Genomic DNA, 22,482 nt, shown 5'->3' on the forward strand with positions numbered 1-22,482 from the left:
ATTACCAAGATTGAGAGCTAATTAGTTAGTATCCTGAAATAGTTTAAAAATAAATATGCCATTTTATCTTCTTCTTCTTGTTAAGGGCAATACTGAAAAAAAAAGGTGTCCAAACTGACACTACAGAGCTGCGAAGCAGTTGGCTAGAGAGACCTTGTGTCCTCAAAGGATAGTCCTTATTTTTTTCTATCCTATGCAATCATATACATTAATTATCAAAAAGTTCAATAACTTGCTTTAAGAAAAGAACCCACCTTAAAAATGGATCATGAGTACTGACAAATACTTTTAGTTTGTTTTACTGATTAAGACTCAAGTTTCAATGTAAAAATGCTTACATACCGTAATGATCAAGAAAATATCTCATTTTCTTAGTTAAATGGACAATTATAGTTGTTGCTACTAGTGAAGTAGATAAATGATTCATCAAGGCCATAGGAAATTGTACAAAACTAAAAAGGGAAACCTCACTTTTAGGATGATAGTATGTTGTCCACTTAAGTTTTATTAAACGGTTGAGACTGTTTCAAAAGACAGTGCTGGGCAGTTTCACTTGAATAGCCAAAATTATTTTTTTACTGAAAAAGATATTTTGCATCTCTGCAAAACAAACAAAAACAGAAGCAAACCCATACACACTAGGACTGTAGTACAGATGAAAGCAAAGTTTTGTTACAAACCTGTTTTCAACATACAGTGAGAAATGTCCTTTGTACAAAACTTATAATGACTAACCCATGATTAATTTAAGATTATCCCAGCAATGCAAATACAACTCAGAACAGCTCAATTGTTTATGATTTTCCAATTGTATTAAGGTGGGAAACTACTGAGTTTTCAGAAGTTGTTTGACTTGCATTGTCTTTTTTGATCAAAATCTACATTTGTGCTTTAAGTTTTTGCTGGTTACAGGTCTGTTACATACCTAATCCTTCAGCACAGAGAAGTACTCCTTGGTGTAATCTCATCTGTCTCCTAGCAGCTTTCCTGTAGCAAGAGGCTGGGCTGAGCAGCTGCTTCTGTAGAAAACACTGTTGTCAGTCTTTGTTCTCCTTGCAGGGGATGCTTTAGTAAGAAACAGCTGGCTGTATCCAGCATTGAAAATACTGTCAGCTGTGTTGCCTAAACCAAACTTGGAAAACTAAATTTGCATTTCCTAGTTGGTAACATACTTTGTGCCCACCGGGTTTTTTAAGAGTTTAAGACCATTGTAAGTAAAAATCCATAAACACTAACAGTGATGTTTACACTTTATTGGGGGGAGGGGGTGGCAAAATCAATGTAAGATACTAGTTTTAAAGTTTAGGCTATGTTATATTTGATTACTGGGATATCAGTACAATGAAAGTGGCGGAATTTCAACAGTAATTTTGAAGAAGTTTTAGTACATCATATTGTGCAGGGTTTTATAAAAGATTCTTGTTTCCAAAGATGTTACTGGGGTCCACATATTCTTTAACAGATCTCAGCATTCCCAGGCCAACATCAGAGATGCTCTCCTTCATCCAGCGCTTCCGCAATTTGCCTACTGGAAAAACAAAAACAAAGTGTTTCAATATATGGCAGGATTCTAGGAGCCAATCAATCTTGTGACCATGAATGAATAAACACTGTGTGATAAATGCTTTTATTCAAAAATGAGAAATGTTTTGCTTTATTTGATTTATTGAGCCCACCAGACTATCAAGCTCATTAAGCTCAGCATACTCCCAGAGGAAGACTGTGTTCCACACTGTCTACTTTCTTTAGAAACTAAGAAATTTAGATTAAACTTAGGCTGAAATCACATGTTTATTAAAATAGCGACTTGGCAGTAAGTTTTGAAAAGCTACCAAACTAATCTTTTGAAGGAGGAAACCAAAGATGAGCTTACTAAAAAGAACCCCCACGCCTCTCAACTGCTTTAAAGTAAGAATGTTCTCAAAAATCAGAAACAACCTTAAAACAGCATTAGTTTAAATAATCAAAATTTATTTTCTGAAGAGAAGTCCTAAAGTCTAGTTTTCAGTCAACAGAATATCTTATTTTATTCCAAACACTTCTACACAGGCTGGTACTCGCACATGCTATCACACAAAAGCATACTTTCCATGTTAAAAATGTATATTCACAACACACAGCAATTATAAAGCAAAGCTGAAACACTAGCCGTTTAAGAACTCATTTCAGTAAATTCCCACAATAGTTCTGTTAAATGGCCAAGTGTTCATATACTAATTAACCAAGTCATCAACTCTGATTTAACAGATCATGCAAAATAAAGGCCATTCTTTCACTAAACACAGTATAGCATTTAGCTTGTCAGCCTAAACCACAATCCATTTGTCAGTATGATGTGATATAGTAAAGGTTTGAGAGGCAGATGCTTTAAGAATATCTGAAGCTAAATTCAAGCCATCTTTTGTGCCCTGTTCTCAGGGTAACCATCAAACTGTCATCAGAATAATAAATTACAGGGACACCTCTGGAGAGCAGAGTATATTTGTTTATACCTTAAGGAATGAGCTAGTTACAATGCCAACTGAAAAAGCAAATAACGTGAGAAAGAATGAAATTTGCAGTTTAGTAAGAAAACAACTATTACCAGCATACATGTCAAGAGCAAAGATCATAACTGAAGGACAAAAGCATTTTTTCATGCAATAGGAACTGTGGCTGTATTTTGCAGCTCGGCTCAGAAAATATCCCCATCTGTAGATAAACCATTGCTACAATTAGACTGACCAAGTTGATGCAGTTGAATTTTATCTGGGAATACTCTGATTCTAATACTACCAACACGCACGCACAAACAAACAAAAAAAACCACCACACACATACATACACAAACAACCAGAGATGTACGGATGGGGTCTGACCATCACCTCAAGTCACTTACACTGGCTCATACACAGGCAGCTGAAGAACAGTCATTACGATTCTCAACTGTTATCTGTAATATAGTTTCAGTGAATGTGTCCTGTGGTTATGGATGTAATTGTCCTGAAAAGACTGCAAACAACTGCTCCAACAAGATGGAGCACATTAGAATCACAGCAGGATGCCCAACAGCTAGCATGCCTGCCTCTTTTACACCTCCAGTAATAATGCAATTCCACAAGGAACTGAACTACTGTCTGAGCAGCACCAAACAGTCGTTGCATATTTAATGAAGTCGCTCACCAAGTGCTGGAAAACAGAAGGTGCTTGGAGTGCATCATTAGTTCTGTCAAAGTGATAATTTACACATCTATCTTGTCAAATTTTCTATGGTTTATACTTTTGCAATAATAAATCTAACATACATTTGGTTAGTGAACTGGAAAGAAAAAAAGCTGTACTACAGTTACCAGTGGTCCTTCACAAACATGTTCAATGAGAAGATTTTAACCCCTTGATAACAGCAGGTTGAGCCCCTGCTTCTAATATTCTTGCCACTAAGATATATGTGGATTTTTCAGCTACTCCAAGTTCTTGTACCAGAATTAAAAAATAAGCTGAAGTAATTTTGCTTTTCAAATTCTATGTAATTGGATGGACCTGCTTAGAAAACAGACTGAATGAAAGAAAAGATTTGTGCAGATGACAGTACTATGAAGAAAAACAACACAGCTTGTTTCATTTCAAGTTAGTTCTGCCTTTTGAGTATTCTTTTCCTCCTCCACAGAAGGATACAGTTAAGTTCAAGGATGAGAAAGGAAAAGAAAACACCCTAACAGTAAAAGATGTTACCATGAATGTAAAGTAATTCCAAGAAGCAAAATTGCTTAACTCCACTCTGAGCCTTGCCAGAGAATGGCTTTGGGCTCAAGGAAGATGCAACCTCCCCAATAATAAAAGGTCTCAGTTAAGCCTGATTTTTCCATGGACTAGATAAAACCTTTCAGTTTCTACCTACAGAAAGTAGACCATTTAGTTTTAAGGCCTGGATGATGCCATGTATCTAGAACTGACAGGAGACAAAATGCACCTGATTTTATATGCTACATCACAATGGAATTAATAAGGTTCTCAAATCAGCATAACATTGTCCAGGCTCTGTAAATTGAGCATACAAGTTACTCTGCTATATACACCATCATACACACAATATTTGTTGAACCAACTGGCAACATATAGAGTCTTACATACTTTCATCTTCTTCTTCTGAAGACACCTAATTTGGCATCTTAATTATCCAAAATGAATTATGACATAGTTAATTTTCAAGTCTTAAACCTAGCAAGTACTCTATTCCTGAGGTGTGCTATGCAGTCAGCCACCCCATAAAACATTAATTGCTAGGAAGCCAGAAAGTTTGTTAAGCAGGCAACAGGACTGAGACAAGCCAAATTCAACGTAAAGCCTAGCCTGTATTACATAGAGTGCAAACACCCTAGCATGACAAAGAATCCACTTCAAACAAATCAAGTACCTCGGAGCAGAAAGCCAACAAGTTTGTTCAGTAGCAACTCGAAAAAGACAGTCCAAGACCTATTTTTGCAGTTAATTTTCAGGTTTTATTATCGTTATAGTCCATGTATGAAACAAACATGTAATCTGAAAAAAATTAACTCTGGTCCAGCCCATAGCTGGTTTTATTAGAAAAGTTGTTCATGCTTTTAGGGAATAACATGCACCTTGGTGAACTGAAGCCACATACTACTCCTGTAGAAACACTAACATTAAACTCTCTGCCAAAAATGACAGTTTCCTATGTGCATGACTTTTCAAATAGATGGACATCTATTAGATGGACATCGCATACCTGCTGGCCACAAAGGAAGCTAAAATGGGAGAAAAGCTCTACTGGCTCATAAAGGCTATGCTTGCTTGTCTTTGAAGATGCATCTGGATGGCTGCAAAAAATCTGGCTATGAGTGGAGCTAGCAAACAGCAGGCAGCAATTGGTTTTCTCACTTTAGGAAAATCAAGTACATGAACACACAAATGGGCTTGTAAGGGAAGTTTTAGTGTAGCTGACGGATCCCAGGAATAACTCTACCCCTAGTCCAGATGAAATTTATAGCAGTGTGTGGTCCCAGGGGAAATAGGCTCTAGGGCCATGTGCGGTGCCACTAGGCTTCCTCTGCTCCAGTCCTTCCAACTTAAAGAGGCTGTTATTGGAGAACAATAGCTCTGCAGAAGGAGAAACAGTAGCATAGGTCATAAAAAGGACGAGGCTCTTCCAGCTGTTGAATGCTCTTCCTGAAGCTGGTTGTCTCTATGGGAAGCATCTTTCCTCTCCTAGAAGTTGCTTAACAGGTTATTACTCTTCCAGAGAGCGCTCTGGAAGAGAGCTGAGAAAGGTCAGTGCATTAATCTAATACTTCAGTAGAAATGGAGTACATTGCACCAGCATATCTGGAGTCTACTACATAATTAACACTTCCCATTACTGTCCAACATCTGGCACACTTTTACTTGATGCCTGAACAACTCAAGTTCTTTCAAGTTCTGTGCTGAAGAATCAGAAAGTCCTCTGTGTTTATTTGGTGAAAAGGGGCATTGAAGATAACAATAATATTTAGACTTTCTACAGACTAAGGAAGAAAATACGACTGAGTGATTATACTATTTCACATGATAGGGTTACTTCAGGTCTGACAATTGTCAGAGTTTAAGCTTCTCATTCTAATTAAAAAGTAAGCTCTTAATTTATAAAATAACAGTATGGTCAGTCTCTAGAGTTAACTTAAAGCTTAGAGGATATTTTTCATGTGTAAAGAAAAGAAGACTCTGTCCAATTCCACCCTCCTGCCCCTCAAGGAAATTTTATAATTGCAGATTTTGTAGTTTGTGTGGATTACTGTGCTATACGGCTTAAGCCATGGCCTCTTAATGATACCAAAGAATTGCAATGTCAAAGATGCAACTGAAGGCACATCAGTTTTACCGCTTTTTTTTTCCGCCTAAGTTTTTCTTCATAAACTGCCAGGAAATTGATACTATACCTAAACCTGTGGAGCCTGAGCTATATTAACCTCTATTCTAGTCAATCTGTCTAGAAAGTGGAAGAAAATTAGTTCTATTATGTTAAGTATCTAAATGGAGTCATTTTGCTCAAACCCACAAACTGATAATTGTTTCCTTAAGTAACCAGTTGTTAGTTAGAACATTCCCCGCAATGGAAACGATCTATTTTTATTTTTACAGAAGTGCTTAGATTGGTAATACAGAAGGAATCAAGCCCAAATCCAGCCAGCTCCCTTCAGATGGCATACTCCAAAGCAAATACTATATATATATATATATATAATATATAAATATCTATAATATTTATAAACCAGTCCTACCTAGTTATTATTTCCTCAACACGTTATTTTATCTATACAGAAAAGCATACATTTTATTAAAACAGGGATTCAAGAATGCAAGGAGTGACATCATATGGGCAGTCTTAGGACTTGCTATTAGAAAAATTGTTTACCTAAACTTAAACTTGTATCTACATTAAGTTGTCATTTCTAATGCTGCATTGAAAATGCTGAGTTTCTAGGTGCTAACTGACTCTAGCAACCTGTACATACAGGACTTTCAAGTCTAAGGACACTCATTGGCCAGAAAAACGAAAGGATTAAAGCTGTGTTCAAAGACGTACATAATCACTTCCTAAATGCAGGACATAGTAAAGGCAAGGTGAAAACCGTGGTCAAGACTGTAAAAACTTATGTAGGAAAAGAAAATAAGAAATGCTACAACTTGTACATCTACTACCTTTCAAAAACGTTTTAGTTAATCGCATATTATGCCATAGCATTGGCTAAAGGAGACAAAGAAAGCATAAGAAACCACTTCAAAGTCACACATTAAAAACTCCTTCAAAACCTGTAAAAAAACCTTTTCATCAGTTTGTTCACAAAAAAATAGCGAGAAACAGACCTACAACATTTAGACAAGACTTCCGGGATCATGAAAAATCTGATAACCTGCTCTACAAGGAATCAATTCCTGATGCACTGGAGTATGGCTAAGTTCCCCCAGCATAAGAAATGCTTGCTTGGTCAGCTACGTATTTTGGGTGTGTTTTTATAGCAACACATGTGCCTTAGATTGTTCATAAGTGCAAGTTCTGTACATTACATAATCCAGAAACACTAAGTGGGAAAAAACAATTCTGACATTTACTGATTAGATGTAAATATTTGAAAGTCAAGAGTGAGAAAGTTCAAAAAAGAAACAATAATTTGATTAAAAGAAAAAGGTCATTTTTAAATTGCAACATAATAGAAATGATATTCAGATATTATCCAGAAGTCTGGATTCTCCACCCCAAAATACAAGTTATTGTTATATTGAAAAGGCAAGTTCATTACACTAATGTGTACGTCTGGCTTTGCTACAGTGACTTGTGTCCATGAGATGCTTGCTTTAACAGGCTGGTATGGATACACTTCTGCAATTTCTTTACAGGAATGTTCTTCCACTTACATATTGCAAGGTGTGATCTAAGTGTAATCCATTAACAAATTGCAGTTATGCTTCTTTTAAGTTTTAAACCTCAAAAGCTGTCATGGGGGGATCAGGAAATACTCTCACAGCATTGCTAACTGAGTCCTGCCTAGAAGTTAGGATATTTTTCATTAGCTGGGGGAGGAGGGGAAGAGAAGAGATATTGGGATTAACTTTCTGAAGTTAATCCTTATAAAATTAAGAGCATTGCTATTTTAGTTTTCATTACACAACAGCTACTACGGGTATCCTGCAGTTAGTACTTTTCCAGATGTAAAGTAATTTAGAGCTTTACACATCTCAAGCTGTCATATATGACCACTTCTTCACTCAGAGTGGATGAAGATTGACTTAAGCAGGCTTTGTATTTCCTATAGCCTCAAGTCCCAGACTACATCTGTTTTCTTTGATACACAAAACCAGAGTTAAAATAGCTCCATTTATCACAGCATGATTGTAGGCAGACAAACCAGCCTGTCTGTTTCCAGATAGTGAAAACAACTGTTATTAATCACAATTACAAGACAAATACTAAAAGAAATTGCACCAGTATTTTCTTTTACCCCACACAATAGACTGGTCTTAGCAGTGCTAGGAATGACAAGGCCTGAAGGTCGGTAAATAAAACTGATACTATTAGGCTAATTCTCAGCAGCACATCTACTAAGAACAGGGTGAAAAATGGATCTTGTGTATCATACACAATCACACACTGCCAGACAAAGACACTTAAAGCAGAAAATATTTATCAAGAATTAGGCGGTCATGTATCCAACATGAGTACGAGAAGTCTGATAGAAACCAAATTTCCTGAATCTGTGGAGCCAAAAAGTAAGTATGTAAGTGTGTGAAAATGCTACAGAAGTAGTTTTTTGTTGTTGTTGCTTGACATGCTGTAAACAAGATTTTGTATGGTGAGGGCAAATACATCCGATCGTGACAACCTACAGCTGTATCTAAGTTAATGGATGAAATGCTAGTCACAGTAAATCATGGCTGCCACAGCAGGACAGAGCACACTAGTAGATCAAGAGGGCAATTCCACATCCATGTGTGAGAACTGACCAGTCCACCATAATACAGTAAAAAAAAAAATCAGAGGACAATAAAAGCATATTAGAAAAATATTGAAACCATTTCCACTCAAGTTATCACTTATCTACATGTCTTCCAATAGCCTGATATTGCTGAAGCAGAGACAATTCCAGTTTCTATCACAAAGATGTATGCCTGAACACAGCCCTAGATTTAAGTTTCAAGCCCAGGAATTCACCAACGTGTTTTAAAACATTGCTTCTACTCTTCAGGTTTCCACTCCATATAGAGCTTTCTTAGAACTACAAAATTTTGATTTAATTTTACACCACTAGAACTCTTCCCTCTTTGCTCTTACTTCTGTGGTCAGGCAAGACCCCAAGACAGTTGAGAGAGAAGAAATGTATTTTAAGCTAAATAGTTTAAAGAAGTTAGCTACACAAATCAAACCAAATTCAAAAAAATCTTCTTGACATTTGAGTTTATATCATTACATAGGGCACATGCAAACAAAATTATTAGGCTACCTGAATATGTGGAAGAAGCCTATTTAAATTATCAGGGTAACACTTATACACGACATTGGTTCTTAACATTACTATTAAAGTGCAAAAATAGTTTGCGAAGAGACTAGTAACTCATGACAAATTGTTTCCAAACCACAAGAGAAGAAACCAAATAATCACAAGTTAGCAGACAGGAAGACAGTACTGTCAATACTTGCATAACATCGATTATGCAACAGATGGTAACCTACAACATAGCCCAATTAAAGTCTCCAACTCTTTTAGGCAGATACTTTTACTAAATGCTCTGGAAATAGGGCTAACAGTGTTCACCTAGCCACAGGGGACATTAAATTGCTTCTCTTAGAATTATGAAACTGGTATTCTAGTCTACACAAGTGAATGTGCCTTTGTTTGCACGAGGTTTAGTGGAAGCTTATGACTACCTTTTCAGGTTCTCAGACAGCCTGTAGACTTCCTACCAAAGGCTGGCATTCATAAACATATCACATTGTGTGACTGGACATCAAGCAAACTGGGTGTATTGACATTTCCCCTAAAAGTCTGTTAAAGGAATGGGAAGTTCCTTGAAAGACTTACAAAATATTTTTCCAGTAATTTCAATTCATGTCTGTGAAATATTTTTCAAAATTCTATTGAAAAGTATTTGATGTACTCGTGAATATTTAGCAGTATAAAAAAAATTAACATTAGACTGAGAACAAGAACAATACCTCCATGGTGATGTGACAAACTTCCTCCATTGGCAAGTATTTCTTCTCTAGCAGCCCTCTAGATGTGAAAGATAAGGTATTAACATTAAATGCACAAGACGTTCGGTTTATTGAAATGCTTGCTATGGTACTCATTTGAACAGGTATATGAAAAAATTCAGAAACAATTAGGGTACACAGTAAAGGTGAACACTTTAGTTCAAGTCTACATATATTAATATAAGTGGGGATTTTCAAAACAAACATTACTAAAACCAAGACATTTCAAAGCACATCTGTTACAATAAAGCTATTTTTCCAGAATGGAATATTCTGGATCACTTTCCCCTTGCCAAAAATCAAAATAATCTAGTGGGCTGGGGAGCTCATCCAGAAGATGGGTAAGTGCCTACTGAAAAGAAACCTAAAAAAAAGAAAAGTTTGAAAACAAAAATCCCCAGAGTGACCGAAGTTCTTTATTCAGGCTGGAGTTTAGACCAAGATTTTCAAGATTCTGAGTGAGGTACTTCACAACTGACTACTCTTCTGCATGTAAAGTTTTTGGCAGAAAGCAAAATTTAAATTTTTATGTTGATGAAGAAATATTCGAACACTTTCAAGCTAAAACACTCACCTTGCAGTCTTTCTACTACTTGGTGCACTGTTGAGGTGTGCCTCTTTTCCTAGCTAATGATCAAAGCTTTATTAACAGACTTTTGTGATCTTTCATGCAAAATTCAGTTAGCTTGGCCAATGGGTCTGGCATATGCTAGGGAACATCAGCTTCAACCCTCCCCCTTAACTGTTGTTCTTGTATACATTACCTCAATTTCTTCATAGACATGAATAGGATCACTAATTCCTCTGTAGTTAAAGGCGAAGTAGAAGTAGACACATGCACCCGCATCATAAGTTTGTGTGACCCTGTTGAAGAGAACTGCATTACAAACAGAGCTTTATTGTATTAATCCAGCCACTATGTCATACTACACAATCCATAATGTTACTCATTTGATTTTAAAAGGTAGCATTTTTTGTTTGTTTGTTTTAAGAGTTTTGTTTCCTTTTTGCTCCTACCTCATAGGACCGAATCCAAATCAAGGCTATCACTTTCAAAGAGCTGAAGCTCTTAAATTAATCTTGTTTTGCTTGTAGGCACCAGATAGTAAAGTATAAGTGTCAAGACTAATAAAGTGCCACTATTCCCTTTAAATAAGTACTCATATGTAACCTACTTGTAGGTTAAAGAGAAAGGTCAGGATCACTAGTGTTTGTACTATCACTAATAGATGCACTTTAAAATATCTACTAAGTAGCAAGTTTAACAACTTCTGTAGTTCCGTTACTAATAAAAGATCCAGAAAAGTGAATATTTAAGCTGTTGAATAGCTTACCTGCAGGTGGAAAAGGGAGCAAACTGAACACCCTTTTCTTTGCATTCTCTTACTATCCTTTCCTTTACGTTCCTACAGAGGTCTAAAACTCTGTAACAGAAAACACATTAAAATATAAAATCTTAATACGTGATTTTATACCACTTCCTAAAGAAAAATGTAACTTCAACATTGGTAAACCTTATACCTTTAAAACAAAAACTAACAAAAAGAAAACCACCTTCTAAAACTAGTTTTAACCACTTCATATTTTATTCTAAGAATAAAACAATCCTCCATCAAGACTTCACCAGCATACCATTCCTGAATAGCAAATCTACTCTGAAGTACAGCAAGGAATGAAAGCTCTTTTCCATAAGGAATAGAAGGCAAAAGAGTTCAGCAGGAAATACAGGTTGCCCACTTCTGTCTTTATTTTCTCAGCAAAACAGCCTCAAATGTAGCTCACAAACACAACAACTCATAGTAGAAAGCTTGTGAGGTCTAAGACCTTGTATACTCGGCTAACACCATAGCTTTGATATGTTGCAAGGCAAGAACTGGAGACTCCAGCTATACTCTGCCAGCTTGAAACATTATAATATTAATATGGTAACGAGCTATTAAAGCTTGTCATAAGCCATATTTATTTTGCTTTTAGTGATTTGTCTTTCCCTCCCCACCTCAGCAGACCTGTCAGGTACACTCAAAGCACTAGAACAATTTAAAGAAAGCATTTTTCAAATTGCTATTTCTTTAGTTATGTATTCTCCCACAAAGGTCTGCAGTACTATCCATCCTGTGCAGTTCAGATTTTTAGACATTTAATGCAGATTTAAAACTACTTTTCCGGCTGACAGGAGTAACATATACGAGAAATTTATCCATTTAGTGGATGAGCAAGTAAAGCTAAATATTTTATTCAAATATCTTCAACCAGTCAGGCAGAGTAACTGATTGATTTGTGGAAAACTGCATAGCTCTTATGAGTCAAAGTAGAAAAAAGTTTTGAAAGCAGTTGCTGTGGTAAGCACAACTTCAGAAAAATATTTTAAATTCTTACATAAAAACTCATTCTCTCAGGTAAAACCAAAATAAACTGGTAACTAACCAGTTAACATACGTCAAGATCTATAAAGCTAAACAAAAATAAACAGCAATTTTGCTTTAAAAATCACCCTCTTCAAATCTTTCCCACCCACTGGCTTACCAGCTTACATCACACTTTCCATAAATTCCACTTTGCATCAAAAAATGTCAAGCTTAATTTAAAATCAGTTCAGATCCTGCTTTAAGAGGTTTCTGGCTTACCAAATGGACAGAAGCATCCAAAATCATTTTGTATGTTAAACTGTGCTATGGTCAAGAGTTTCTCAGCTACAGGTAACAGATGAAGTAACTTTTGCTCAGGATTAAGATATTTATACCAAGCTTATCTTTTTATTTCTTTCATTTCCCTGCATTATTGGGTGGAAAAACAACTTTTAAACATACTTAAATATTTTTGTGAGCTTCACTACAAACTTTTCTGCTTGAAATACACTGCTGATCCCATACATGCGGCTGCTTACCCCACAATACTGCTATTGAAGCCATTACCCAACTTACAAAGCTGGGCAATTTCAAGTGCTGGATTTGTTACAGTAAGTTAACCTAAACAAAAATATTACTGAATGCTTGCCTACATCGCATTTAGAAAACTGAGACATAATTTACCAACAGCTTTAGCAAGAGCACAGCTGCAAGATTTGAGGCACATCAGGGAGCCTCCAATACACATAAGGCCTAAATTAAATTAAGTTTCCTCATGAGCAAGCATGAGTTAGGAATAATTTGAATGAAATCAGGTACAAGGTTTTAAGCAACTCTGAAGAATAGTCAGTTTACCTATCCCAAGGAACAGATGTCTCAAATGATTCTCCTATTACATAGTAATCCAGGCCCAGGTCCTAATAAATACAGAAAGGAAATTATCAGTAACATTCAGCACCAACATCTGGAATTCCAGTGTAGGCTACACAGCTAGCAGTTGAGCAACTTGAGATAGACTTGAATGAGAAAGACACAGAAAGTCAATTTAGCAAAAACAGCCATCTGTCCTAGTGACATTAGTTTATAGTTATGGATGTAGGGCAGATCTTCCAAGACACAGACGACAAACATTTTGATGTCATGGCTATAAGAAGACAGCTTGCCAGAGTGTCAGTACACTTGCACTAATCAAATATTTGCGCCACCATCATCAATCCAAGAGCTGCACTGTTCTAACCAGCAACATAATTAAATTTCAGATAAATATTTTCTATTAAGTTCTACATATGAAAAAAAAGAACAAGAAATAGTCTGCCCATTTTACCTACAGCCTGCTGAAATAAAAAGAAATCAAGTGATTTGTACCAAATACAAGCCAACTAAAATGTAGCACTCAGGATGTATATAATATTCTGAAAAAATCTCTTAAATCCACTAAGACTGAAGTTAATAAAAACAGCTGCATCAGTTCAGACAAAAATCCATTTGTCCTGGAATTCTGATTCAAACCATGGCCATAAGTGGATGTCCATAGAGAAAGAGCTGAATGTATGTGCATATTTTGAGTACTCTCCCAGGCTCAGATTACTTTCAACCTGTAGATTTTTAAGTCTGATCTGGTTTATTTAGCAGCTGCCAGTAGATCCTCCTTCAAACTTGTTTTTTTTTTTTTTTTCCTCTAACCTGTATTGGTAACTATTTTCTTAAGTGTTCAAATTAATGTTTTTAAGGTATTTTGCAGACAAAATTCTATGAGATGGAAAAGGTACAATCCTCTGGTGACAAGCTTAAGAGATCATTCAAGGCAACCTACATACAGAATTCAGAGAGGATCTTCAAAAAGACATGTTTGGGTGGTGGCTTTTTTTTATTAATTAATATAAATTTCAGCAGGAAGGCAAGAGGTGACCTACCCGAATGTAAGCAATGACAAATGTCAGCATATATCCTCTCTGTCCGTTATCTTCCCCAGCTGCCAAGCCACTGCAAGTAAAGAATTTAATTAAACTTTCCAGCAGAGTATTCACAGGTTTCCAAAAATAATTAGAAAAATCTATACTTTGATTATCAAAAATATGTGCAAGTTTAGCTGTTTCTAAGTTGTGTTACAATTGCCACTGGTAATAGCATCTCTGTAAATAAAAGTCACATTTTCCACACTTTGAGATGTTCATAAAGAAGAAAGTTGGGCAGAACAAGAAACAAATCAGGGAAAGAAGTCAATTCTCATAGGAATAACTTTGTAGTGTAGTCATTCATAAGGCGACATCCTTCAGACTATTCCTTTCTACCAGCTCAGCTAAGATGTCAAGACTAAGATGAGGCCTTCAAACTTCACAAAAGAACAAAGGAAACAGAATTAGACATAGTACATCCCAGATGTTCCTGTAAATGAACATTTGTTCAAATTATGTTTCTAAGTGCATGTTGGATTTGCACACTTGTGTTCTTACAGGTCATAATAGCAAGACTACTGGCTTAAGATCCCAAAAGTTTACGTGATGAGTGGATGAAAAGGACAGAGCCCTAAAAAGAAAAAGAAAGCCCTATTTTCACTAACCTAACAAATTAAGAGCATTAATAAAGTCTTTTTTGCTTGCTTTTAAGTACTGGGTTTTTAGAACAAGAAAGGGCAGTGTATCTATAATGTGTCTTCCCAGAAGTTCCTATAAATCTGATGTGTGTGGGGAAAATCAGACAACTTTAAGAAGGATAAAATGTATGCCTTTTAGACACAAAACTAGAAGGTTAAACCATTAAACAACTAATAGCCTGAAATGATGTAGCACAGACAGCATCCTCTAACAAGCCTTTAACAGACAAATTTCCTTCCCTTACCAGTACTTTCACTGTCTTGAATTACCCAAATACAAAAGAACCCGTAGTTGAAGCCTCTTCTTGCACACAACATTAAAATTGAAGTACCCTTTAAGATGAAGGGCAATGTTTTGTCTTTGAAAGGTAGCAAGCCGCTCACATGAATTTCCATTTTTATAAAATGGAAAATTCAAAACACAAATTTCAGAAATCATAGCCTTGAAATGGATGAGACATTTTTGAGTAGCTGAGACTAATACAAGCAATAACTTTCTTAAAAAGAAAATAGTACGTTCTTGATATATCACACTTTAATGATAGTTTTCATCACTGTTGTAATCAAAGCAGATAAACAGAAACTCAGCCTACTGCTACAGTAAAGTATTTTCTGTTCCTTTGTAAGAACAGAAAATAGCCTGTAGGACAGAGAAAATCAGCACATTCCTGTAACTACATGAATGCCTCTTTTAAACAAGCTTTGTGTATTCATTTGCTCACATCAGTCCTGCAAAGACTTAATATAAGTCCTAATACCCTTATGATTTTGTCTTTCCATCCTCCATTTTAAAATATATAATCTAGTATTGCAAAGCATACAGCTTCCAGGCCCGTAAGCAATTACAAGGGCTAGCTTCCATTCTAACAACACCAATTCTGTATTTAGTCAAATACTCATTTTGATGTAGTATATAGACAGCTGAAGTTTTTCTTTAAAGCTACCTATTAAGAATTAACACAAGACTTATTTATCAAAGGGAACACTCAGTACCTCATCAATTATTCCCACTTCAAACTAGTAAATTGAGAACAGATCTATGCAGTAATTGCAACAAAAATGGTAACCTTGTTTTCTCCTGGACAGTTAACTCTCAGTTTCATATGAAAAAAATTCTTTGAAAAGCATACCCAAACTTGGTGGCAATGTCATAGACTTGTTTTTCATGCTGAAGAACCTTCTCTCTGTCACCCTCGAAGAGCAAGGTAGCTACGCACAATATGTTGGGATCGAATCCTTTAAACTGCAAAGAGAAAATCATTGCATTGTGTCATAGCTTATGTGGTAGAATGCAAGCAACAAGTTTTTGCTTTTCAAATACATAGCGTACCCTCTGGTTAGTAAATGCTGTTGTAACTATGAGGAAAGATTAGGGAAAAACATCTTTCAAAAAATTACCCCAAAAGTAAGCAAGTTTTTTCTTGACAGGACATTTACAAGCCCACTGAAGTAACAGAGTTGATCTGTCACATTTTTTTCCTCATGGCAAAAAAAAAAAAGCAAGATAGACAACAGCTGTATCTACTCCTGAAGACAGAACAGCTCATAAATGATTTGAGCAATAAGGATACATTCATATTCTATGAACTATTCCTTTATTAAAGCATTCGGATGACCATGACAACAATAAATGTCACTGCTCTCAAAACAGTTTTATTAGCAGTGTGCCACAGAAAATCTCTAAGCTTGGGAAGTGCTATGGAGTGAAAATAACCTTTAAACTTGTGGCAGGGAGCATAGCCCATTTGAAACGAGAAAAAAAAATGTTTAACAGTAATGTAGTCAGGGAGCCTATATGGCTTTCTTTCAGGAATAAGAGTTGAAGAGGTAAGATCCATATCTGGAGGTGACGCCAGTTAAAAACATTCAAGTTAGAATTTCTGAAAAGGATCCTACCACCCCAGAAAAACACCGTGAACACTAATATGAAACAATACATCTTCCTAGGCAAAGAATCTGTCTCATTCATTAGTCCTACAAAGCCAGCACAGCTAACATAAGTAGAAAGAAATACTGTTATTACAGTGATAAACTCCAATCACAGGAACAGAAGTCTACTAAGATGCCATTCACTGTCCCTTCTCATTCTAGAACTGTTTGTATTTCATCTAGTGTGAATTTTTCCTTCTGTTCTGCTGTCTTGACTGTAATGCTCAGGAAGCACCTTACAATTCTCTTGAAGAGGCACCAGAGGAACTAGCTACAGCGTGAACTGGTAAACACAAACAATACCTAAAGCATTTGTGAATCAGTGAACAGTCCCAAGCTATATGAAGGAATAAACTGGGAAGACTGTCCCTGTTCTTGTAAGTGGTATCTGTTAAACGACTCTTCCATTCAATAAAAAGAACAGAGCGTTAGTCTAATGTGTTCTGTATTCTGATGTTTACTTTAAAGCTTAAATTAAAGTACTAGAGCCAATGTAATCAATGGTATATTCAAGCAAGAAACCAAGACACATGACAGTCTTCGTATGGCAAGAGATCTCAGAGCTTGCCACTATCCATAATGAGTCACAATATGAATTAGGGGGAGCAATTCATAGATGAAGTAAATACGTGCTAATTTGAGTACCTTGGTCCCAGTACACCTGCTGTATCAATCTCACAGTCATTAAAAATGCTTTCTCTACTGCCAGCTGGAAGTATCACTGTGCTGCATAGTACTATATAATACTGTACCCAACTGGGAGCATCTCGAAGTGCCAGTTGCTTACACACATCAGGAGACTGAGCCCTAGCATAAGTGCTCCAGATGTGTCACCAGCTTGGAGCCTGTGTCAGTGTTACATAGCATTTCTCTCATTTCTTGAAATGTTCCTCTTGCAGAGCTGGAAGGACTGGAACTGCAGTGGACTGCAAGCTCAGTAAATTGGTTCCAGTCTTCCTCTGTCACTGCCTTACTGTTAGCCAAGACACACTAATCTCATCTACAGATGTGAAAGGTGAAAACATCTGTGAGAATCTCTCTTATGGAGTAACTCCTCAAACAGAATCTTATTTTGAATTAAACCACCCTGAGATTCTCTAACTAATCCTACAACCTGTTAGACAAACTCAGAGCTGCATGAGACAGCATACCCACAGTCTTGAATTCTATGGATAGCATGCAAAGTTTCAAGCAGTATTAAACCCCAAAACAGTTACCTTTGTGATGTAGAATTTTTTCAGTCCATCCAAAAATGATGTAAAAATGGAAGCAACTTGTGGTTTAAGAGCATGACCTTTGGCAAAAAGTAGAAAAAAATGTGTTAAGATAATCAGTGCTCTTAAAATTCTAACTTCAAGGAACCAAAAAAATAGCTTGGTACATAAAATTGCAAGAATCATTCAGAGCACTTTATCATAATCAAAGGGACCTTTCTCTTTAGAATAAGATTTCAGAAAAGGGTTTTATTAATTTTTAAGAGGCATACATACAACTGCGCATAAATATTCCATTTGACACTTTAATTAAGGCTGTCATAGTTTAGATCTTCACAAGTATATTGCACATGGAAAATTTTGAAAGAACACTTCATTAGTTTTATACTATAAAACTAAGCAAAACCACTGACCTTTTTTAAAGTTATGCCAAAACCACTGAAACCAATAGCCAAAAATGGTGCAAGTTAAAGAGTTAAGCAGTTTTTTCCTTAATGGTTATGTCACTTGTGCAAAATTTTCTACATAAAGCTAGTAATTGCTTCCTTAATCACATACGGAGAACTAAAATTACCAGGATATATAAATGGTGTCTTGGAGTCTGTTAAATTAACATCTCTGCCTCAGGACTGGGTTTAATTGAGATGAAAGCCTTTTACTGTTTGTTCCATTGTTTTCAGTCACAAGCAACTTCTGAACTCCCATTACTGCTTCATTTTTACAGTCTTGCATCTGGCCTACACGCTGTGAGCCCAATTCATAAAAAAAGTTATGCACCATTTACACGATACTTCCTTCTAAAATACTTCACAAAGTATTTCCTCCTGAATAAAGAATGAATTTCAGTAATTCATTTGCCTCCTTCCCTCTTCCGTAAAGAGGTACTCTCCCTGCAGATATGAGAAAATGCCAAGGAATAGGCCTCCAAGCACACTTAAGTGAGGATACAAAAGCAGCAGATAACAAAAGGACATTAATTTATTAAAACACAATCTGTAAAAACTAGTGGAGTTAAGCCTACTTAATAAAACCACAAGAAAAACTTGAGTCACCTTTTGCAGATGATTGTATAAGCTGCAACATCAGATCAAAGCCAGAAGATCTATTTATCTAGGGTTGGACTTAAAGCTCATAATTGGTCAAGCTTCAAAGCTTATAATTGGTCAAGCTTCCTCCCAAATAAAAATAAAGAAATGCATCTGCCTTCTGTTGTACATGTTTGTGAGAGAGTACAACACAGTGATGACCAAAGCAGGCAGCAATGCTTGCTGGGCTCTCAGGTGTTACAGATACTAACTCGGTTCAAAAAACAAAGCTCAACTTTCTCACCTCCAGATTAATGCCATTTAAAGTCAAGATTCATTACTGAGACTTTTCTCGAAAACAGGTATCAGATTCTGACTTGTTCTCATAGTATTAACATTGAGGTTATCAAGGTCAATCACAATTCACTTTTTCATCTTCTGTGCCTAATCAAAATTGCATGGCCTAGGAAGTGCTTTGAGTCCTATGAACTACTAGTTGTGTGTTGTGGAACTTCAGGTTCTCTCAGAGGGCCCTGAGCCAGAACACATCTTTTGCCAAAGTTTCTACCGTTAAAAATGACAGCTTTCCATTAAGAAGGGCTCAAAAATGATTGCTTTGCATGTCTGACATCGTCCTATTTATGTAATGTCTAGCTTTAGTAACACTCTAGTAGCTTCACTGACTTTCTATACTTAAAAAAATAAAAAAGCCAACAGCTTACTTCTGTTTGCATACAGTTATGGTATTTACCACATCTGAACTTTTTTAAAAACAAAAGCCAGACAGCTCATTTTCAACATGTGTCATTGCCTCACCCCCACCCAAACAATCATTGTCACATTAGAATATTTTCAAAACAAACTGTTACTTCTCACGAATCTGTACACACTGTGATGCTCTTAGGAAATTTACATCAACCAATTTTAACCAACCAACTTACCTTCAAAGTAAGATGCCTGCATTCCGAATCTCCCCTGCACTCTGATACCCAACTTCTTCTTAATATTCTTCACAACCAAATGTTTCAAGAACAATATTTACAAAACTACCATTTCCACTCCTTTAGAGCAGAATAGAGGTAGTGCCTCCAGTATTTCAAAATTCCCAGAAGACTATGTGCTGTTAAATGGAAAGGTTGCAAAAAAATCTTACACATCTATATGCACAGCAAGGCTCTTTACTAACTATTGTAGTTGACAGCGTTTTTCTAGAGGCAAAGACACATTTCTGTTTCTGAAAGTACATATTACAGCATTACCTGCAATTTGAACGTAGGGATCGTTGCCTTCTTTGTCTAGTTTTGAGCAAAAGAATTCCCAAATGATACAGACTTCAAATACTAAGATAATCAAAGCTCTTGGGAACAGGTATCCACCTGAGAAAATCTACCTACTTACCAAACTGAAACTGTGCATTGTCAACAAGGCGAATTGATGCAGGAGCACATCTCTTGGAGGCAGAGTTAGGGGAGTGAGAGGAAGGAAAAATAAAAAGTTTATGAACAGATATGCCAAAAATCATGACAGCGACATTTTCATTTAAAAAGAGAATAGAAGAAGCAAACTTAACATAAGAGATCTATGGCCATTATCATCATTGAAAATTGATAAACTTGTTTTCATTTGAGAAGCAACACCTATTAGGCATGTCTAAATATAACGCATTGAGAATTTTCAGTTTACACTCAAGGCAACACAGGCATAACCCCAAGATCTTTAACCTTCAAGTACTGAATGTTTTTCTATAAAATAGCCGTATTGCCATAATGCACTGAAGATACCATATTTGATTAGAGTATCAAGCTTATGCTGCTATGTAATCACAAATACATATACATTACAAATCCATTGAAAACAGACTAACTATTGTGGGTTAACCCCAGTAGGCAGTTAAGCACCACACAGCTGTTCACTCCCTTTCCTCCAGTGGGGTGGAGAAAGAGAACCAGAAGGGCACAAGTGAGAAAACTTATAGGTTGAGATAAAGGTGGATGAACAGGTAAAAGGGAAATAAAAACATGAAAACAAGTGATGCAAAAGCAATTGCTCACCACCAGCCAACGGCTGCCCAGCTAGTCCCCAAGCAATGGTAACTGCTGAGAAAATTCCCCCAGCTTTATTGCTGAGCTTGAAATCATGTGATATGGAATCTCTCTTTGGTTGATTTGGACCAACTGTCCCAGTTGCATTACCTACAAACTTTTTGCCCACCCCCTAACTACTAGGGGAACAGAGTAGTAAATGCAGAAAGCCTTGTCACTGCATAAACACTGTTCAGCAACGGCTAAAACCTTAGTGTGTATCAACACTGTTTTGGTCACAAATCCAAACGTAGCATCATATGGGCCGCTATGAGGAAAATAACTCCGCTCAGACCCGGTACACTAAAGTTCTGTCATCACGTCACAATTAAAATCCATGCCTGGGTCCAATCAAAACTATGCTCTATACAGAAGTCTGAAAAACAGTAAGAATAGCTGCCTTCTGCTAAGCAAGCTTCTAGGTCATACATATGCTTACAACATGCAATCTGTGATGGCTGTGTTCAGTCATGTAATGAAATATATAGCTAGAGGAATACAGCAAAGCATTGATTTTAGGCTATCCTTCCCCTAATCACAAAGATATAGTAGTATTCCTCTATCACTTAATTTGATACATGTTCACCCTCCATCACATTGCTAATGTATATTTTGCCACACAACAGGAAAAAGGACACAAGGAAAAAGTAAAATAATATCTTACCAGGCAGGTTGACAGAAAAAGGCTGAATGAGTGGTTTTAATGACACCAACCCAGCCTACAACCTGCCAGTAGCTTTTTCTTACATAAAAGTAGACTAATAAATACAAAAAATAGCTTTTCTGTTAGAGATCTTTGTAATTGCTAAAAAGATTGATGTGAGCAGCACCAAAAGAAAAGAATAAGTAGTTCAGACTTTAGTAAGCAGTGAAACAGAAGTAGCAAGAGAAGCTTAGAAATGGAACAACATCAGCAGCTAATATTGTGGGTTTTTTCCTCTTCTAAACCCATAGTTAGGGAATAGACACTAGTTCCCTAATTGACTTAAAATGTTGATCAGCCATACAATTAAGCATTCCCAAACAGTCTGCTTAGATACCTTTAATAGGAAGAACAAGCACTAGCAGTAGGAGCATGTGACAGAAGAACTGGCAAGTGCTGCTGACTAGCATATACATGTCATTCACATACCAGTTGGAACATCTGGCTTGGAACATTAAGCCATTAATTTAGACCCATCACTGGAAAAATGTAAAGCTGTATTTAGTTTGGCATTAATTAAAACATTTCTGAAATTACTTCCCCAATTCAGGATATATATTCCTCCTTTCACAGAAGTGATTTGGTACGTTTTGCACAGTGCCAAGGAAAGTTAGCCTAGGATGATAAAGAAAGAGGCTAGCCAGTGTAAGATTTGCTTGGAAGCAGAGCCATCGGGAAAAACATTACAATTTGAATACCCGTGTCCAAGTTTTGTTACTTGAAATCCACTTTCCTGTTGTCTGATCATGCTACTCAGAAGGCTCTACTTAAATACTAACATGTTAAGTACAATTCCACCTTAAAACATCCAGCTCATCTGAATACACTGCCGTGCTTCAGGTAGTGCTTTCTATCCCCTGTAAACACA

The 22,482-nt window shown here is 36.4% G+C and overlaps 1 protein-coding gene across 3 annotated transcripts in view; it reads right to left on the reverse strand.

Moving 5' to 3' along the window:
• Positions 1-1,238: 1,238 nt before the first annotated feature.
• Positions 1,239-22,482, reverse strand: part of AGPS (alkylglycerone phosphate synthase) — a 76,693-nt gene continuing 55,449 nt past the window's right edge. For all 3 annotated transcript variants that reach the window (XM_048061581.2, XM_048061580.2, XM_066999177.1), the window contains 9 exons: positions 20,229-20,280; positions 17,809-17,885; positions 15,793-15,905; positions 13,983-14,052; positions 12,925-12,986; positions 11,059-11,148; positions 10,489-10,588; positions 9,686-9,743; positions 1,239-1,528 (listed from right to left, as the gene is read on the reverse strand). In XM_048061581.2, the coding sequence (XP_047917538.1) occupies positions 1,407-1,528; positions 9,686-9,743; positions 10,489-10,588; positions 11,059-11,148; positions 12,925-12,986; positions 13,983-14,052; positions 15,793-15,905; positions 17,809-17,885; positions 20,229-20,280 (744 nt within the window). In that variant the 3' untranslated portion in view covers positions 1,239-1,406. The remainder of the gene's footprint in view (positions 1,529-9,685; positions 9,744-10,488; positions 10,589-11,058; positions 11,149-12,924; positions 12,987-13,982; positions 14,053-15,792; positions 15,906-17,808; positions 17,886-20,228; positions 20,281-22,482) is intronic.

The sequence above is a fragment of the Anser cygnoides genome, chromosome 6 (assembly GCF_040182565.1).
Source record: "Anser cygnoides isolate HZ-2024a breed goose chromosome 6, Taihu_goose_T2T_genome, whole genome shotgun sequence".
NCBI classification, from domain to species: domain Eukaryota; kingdom Metazoa; phylum Chordata; class Aves; order Anseriformes; family Anatidae; genus Anser; species Anser cygnoides.